The 4,728-nt window shown below is 36.9% G+C and overlaps 1 protein-coding gene across 2 annotated transcripts; it reads right to left on the bottom strand.

Moving 5' to 3' along the window:
• Positions 1–682: 682 nt before the first annotated feature.
• plaat1l (phospholipase A and acyltransferase 1-like) lies at positions 683–4,480 on the bottom strand. 2 transcript variants are annotated; one of them, XM_060933113.1, is made up of 5 exons: positions 4,461–4,480; positions 3,670–3,750; positions 3,150–3,279; positions 2,819–3,072; positions 683–1,483 (listed from the first exon to the last, which is right to left on the bottom strand). In XM_060933113.1, the coding sequence occupies exons 2-5, from the start codon at positions 3,676–3,678 to the stop codon at positions 1,418–1,420; spliced, it is 459 nt and encodes a 152-aa protein (XP_060789096.1). In that variant the 5' UTR covers positions 3,679–3,750; positions 4,461–4,480; the 3' UTR covers positions 683–1,417. The 2 variants fall into 2 exon arrangements, with proteins under 2 accessions (XP_060789096.1, XP_060789095.1); XM_060933112.1 differs by lacking the exon at positions 4,461–4,480 and having other exon boundaries at positions 3,670–3,759.
• Between the last annotated feature and the right edge of the window lie 248 nt (positions 4,481–4,728).

The following is a 4,728-nucleotide window of genomic DNA, read 5'->3' on the forward strand; positions in this document are numbered from 1 at the left end:
CCTCGCCGGCCACGGGGCTCGAACCCAGACCTTCTTGCTGTGAGGCAACAGCGCTAACCACTACACCACCGTGCCGCCCTGGAATTATTTTATATATGTAAAATAATGCCATGGCCTAATGGTTAGAGAAGCAGTTTGGGACCAAAAGGTTGCCAGTTTGATTCCCTGGACCAGCAGGAATAGCTGAAGTGCCCTTGAGCAAGGCACTTAACCCCCAACTGCTCCCCAGGCTGCTCTGGGTATGTTGTACGTCGCTCTGGATAAGAGCATCTGCTAAATGCCTGTAATGTAATAATGCTTTGACCTTAGCTATGATTTTTGTCTGTATACTCAATTATTAGACTTCCTTAACCATTTCTTAAACAGCTTGCATCGCTTTAGAATTTAAATTAATAAAGTGTAAGAAATTAATGGCAATGTTAAAATCAGTAGAAAACTGAAGTGCATATTTCTTCTCTTCTTCTTCTCCTTCTTTGTGGTTTTCATTATTTTTTCCACACATGCATATTACAACAAAAACAATTATTCAGTCATGTTCCAGCAAATTTTACACTTGAGTGTTTGTGATGAACAACAATTTAATCAGGATATAGCCAATATTTCAACATCTCTCTTTCAAATGTTGGATTATTATAATGTTTCAGTTCCAAATTGTATTCATATTAAAATATTCACAATGTCTGAGCAATATGAATTGCAGAAAATAAAACAAAAACAGGCATCAGAAATATTACATTCCAAAAGCTTATGTTATGCTGACATTGTGGAGTACAAACTATATTCTAATATACACATAGCTTATGGAAATAATTGCGTAAATAATCTTATGTAAAGACAAAGGCATTTAAAGATAAAAAAAAGAAAATATGCCAAGGGATTTTCAGATTATGAACATTTCAGATTATGTAAAGAGCGGAGGTTTCCAGTACTGAGGGTACAAATTATCTAATGTCTGATATAACTGGCATGTCAAAAGAGAAGGGAAGGAAATAGTTCTGTCTTGTTAATGATGAAACATAACCAATAACTCAGAGTATGATAGCTTATTGTGATGAGAGTTTGAGGAAAGGAAATGCAGTACTTCAGCATTAAGAAGGTGGAAAAACAGTACAGTGAAATAGTAGTTCTGTAACCTGCGGGCTTAGGACAGAAATACTGTTCCAAGTAAAAAGAGAAATATGAAGTTTGAAATCCAGTTTTGATATTACCAAGCTTCCTTTTTAGACATTTTGTGAAAGCTGACATTCATTTTTCTAATGCCAAAGTCTCCAGTCTCCTCCAGTACCACAGCAGGAATGACTTCTCCAAACTCACAGCACAGAATGAATCACTCAGAGTTTGACTTCATGCCACGCTTCAGTTGAACAATCTTGAATGTTTCTTTTCTGCCCCCAAGTGGAGATTTGGAGACCCTCAATCAAAATTTCTTCTTCACAAATGGTTCACGCCAAGTGCGAACTATCTTTGCATAGGCCTTTTCAATCTGAAAACCACATGACACCAGGATTAGATGAGAAACGCCTCCTTTATTCCTAATAATAGTCTCGCAATATGTCCTGATATAAAGTTGTAGATTCACTGTAAGAAATCGAACCATCTAAACTGCAGTTGGTAGAGATTTAGAGAACAATTTACAATACTGTTCAATTAATCATAGATAGTACAATATTAGCACTGATGTTAATCTAATGAATACTGGGTAATTACTCACTGAGTAACAATAAAGTCATGGTTTGGTCGTTCGTTATGAACTAGGCAATAATTCCCAAGTATTATATAGCTCTTGGAGAACTTACTATTATTAGTAATATATTAGTATATTTGAGTAGTATATTTGTCATATTTAGCTCCTGGAGAACTCATTCAATAATATTTGGAAACTATATTGCAAAGACTATGGAATTAAGGCACATCTGTAGCACAGTGATGTATTTATGTGAGCCATCTCTTTGTGATTGGTGATTACTGAGATGGAACACAGACACACTCATTCAAATACTCATGCAGAACAGAATGATCTAGTTTACAAGACACTTGTGTTTGAGTCTCAAGCTAAGATAGGTGAGGCAGTATTTCCATCCATCCGTCCATTATCTGTAACCGTTTATCCTGTGCAGGGTCACGGGCAAGCTGGAGCCTATCCCAGCTGACTATGGGTGAAAGGCAGGGTGCACCCTGGACAAGTCGCCAGATCATCGCAGGGCTGACACATAGAGACAAACAACAACACTCACACCTACGGTCAATTTAGAGCCACCAGTTAAACACAGTCTTTGGACTGTGGGGGAAACCGGCGCACCCGGAGGAAACCCACACAGACACGAGGAGAACATGCAAACTCCACACAGAAAGGCCCCCGGCGACCACTGGGCTTGAACCCAGGACCTTCTTGCTGTGAGGCGACAGTGCTAACCACTGCACCACCGTGCCGCCCCTAAGGCAGTATTTGAGGATTAATAAAGTGATTAGTAATTAATCAGTTGTCCAGGTGACATATAAGACTGGGTCATTATTGTAATGCTCATAATGAACTGCCAAACCATTACATTATTATTACTTACTTAGTAATTCCCTAATGTTCTTTCCCAGTTAATAGTAGTTATTTAGGTGTTAATATAATACTACTCATTTGTTCCTATTTAATCCCTGCATAGCATCTATGACTTATTTAAGAGTATTGTTTTGCATCTTGAATACAAAATCCAAAAACATAATGCTTATTTTTTAGATATATAAGCAAACATGTCAAAATTATAATAGCATAAAACAGTGTACCTCATTAATTCATTGTATGATTAGTGAAAATTGTATTTCTCACTTGCTCTGACTTTTTGACTCCATAGCGTAACAGTGTTGCCTGGTGTTCACTGTTGTGGAACAGGATATCATAGGTGAAAGTTTTAGTCATGGCATCTTCAATCTCTGGCTTGATGTGGGAGTAGAAGTCTCGAGGTGGGTGCTTATCATCCAGGTAATTATTCACTTTGTATTTTTTTCCAACTACATCAATTGGGTCCAGCTTTATAGCAGCGTTCAAACCCCGACCAAAGAGGAGGAACTTTGTCTCACAGTCTAAAATGAAAGATTCTTTTTAAGAATTCTGTATAAATCAATTATTAACATATGCATAAATATTATACACAACTTACCCCTGCATGTTAAATGAGCCACATAGGGAACGCCATCTCTTTCTCCATAGTAAATTCCAAACTGGGAGAAATACTTGTTTCGGGGGAATTCAAGAATATCTCCAGGGAACGGCTGTGGCCGTGAATTACGCTGAAAACCGATCAATTTCAGACAGTAATTTTACCCTACAGAATTCTTTTACATCGTACAGTGCATATATCTTTACCCATTTCCTTAGTATTAGGTAAACTGATTTACTGGATTGAATTAAGTATTATTTAATTTTCAGTTGAATCATCTTATAGTTTATATTCAAGATTGTATATATACATTTGTGAAAAGTTGTATTAGGCTAAATAAGAAGTATCTTTTCTCATATATGTATATATCTTTACAAGAATCAAACCTACCCTGAGAATCATTAAATTCTTTTTGATTAAATCAAATGCATATCTTATCATGTATCTCATCATGCATATTTAAAGACACTTTTCAGGAAATGGGAACCAGAGTTACATTAATAGTGAAAATGTAGCTTACCAGACCCATTGCTGAGGTTGATTTCTTTACGGAGGCAAGTGCTACTGATGAAGAGAAGTGCTTTCGTGGTGCCCTTAGGTGCTGAAGCATAGAAAAACACACTTATCAGTCAAAAAGGGGTGTTTCCCACTACCCACTATCAAATACTGAACATCAGTGATTGCTCATGTGAATCCTGATGTAATAATACATTTATATAACATAAAGCAAACTATAACTCCTTAAGAGGCACGTTCAGGAACTACGGCTTAATGACCTTAAAGTGTTGTTTCATGAATGCATCACTGATTACATTGTGCCTTAACGTAGATGTTTTAAATGGGCTGCTGAAATGGAGAAAGGATATATTGGTGGCATGTGTTAATTTACAAGAGTTTAACAAGGCAAATAAAGCATAAACTTAAGAAAATATAGATCGTCTAGACATTTGGTTCACAAAGGTCATGAGAATAGCAGCTAAACCTGTGAGATATGTGAAACCAGTGACCCTAGTTATGTATTGCTTTCTCTTCTTCTCTTCTTAAACTTCTCATTTCATCAGGAAACATCTGTTTGTTGAATTCATGTGGGCAAAACCCTCTATGCAAATCATCCACCAGACTTCGAGAAGATTAGATGAAATGAAACACTGCACAAAGTTCTCTATGAATACTAGTAGCTAAAATTGGTGACTCAAATGCCCTAGAAATGAACAATATCAAAACAGAGCAATAGCTTCATAAAGATGATTGTGCATAGTTAGTTTTTTTTTTCCCTTTTTTATCAGACATCTAGTTTTTGGGTTTGTTTACCTGACATGTTTCGACGTACGACTGTCGTCTTCCTCAGAGTGTCACCGGATGCCGGGACAAAAGGGATATCAAAAGGGATATCAAAAGGGGCGGAACAGGTTAAGAACAACAAAACACAGAAGAAAGAGAAAAAACAAACCAACAAACAAGAACACAGGGGAGTAGTTACATTACCATACATTAGGGGAATAACTGAACGCATTCAAAGAGCAATGAGGAAACACAACATTAACACACCTGTCAAACCATACACAACACTCCGTCAGAT

Source organism: Neoarius graeffei, chromosome 11 (genome assembly GCF_027579695.1).
Source record: "Neoarius graeffei isolate fNeoGra1 chromosome 11, fNeoGra1.pri, whole genome shotgun sequence".
NCBI classification, from domain to species: domain Eukaryota; kingdom Metazoa; phylum Chordata; class Actinopteri; order Siluriformes; family Ariidae; genus Neoarius; species Neoarius graeffei.

Bases quoted from the DNA above. Each gene is read 5' to 3' on its own strand.
- plaat1l (XM_060933112.1), bottom strand. From the start codon at position 3,759: ATGCTTCAGCACCTAAGGGCACCACGAAAGCACTTCTCTTCATCAGTA. The intron at 3,280-3,669 runs GTAAGCTACATT...ATCGGTTTTCAG, and splicing joins CAACCTCAGCAATGGGTCTG to CGTAATTCACGGCCACAGCC. The intron at 1,484-2,818 runs GTGAGAAATACA...TGTGGTTTTCAG, and splicing joins GAGTCAAAAAGTCAGAGCAA to ATTGAAAAGGCCTATGCAAA.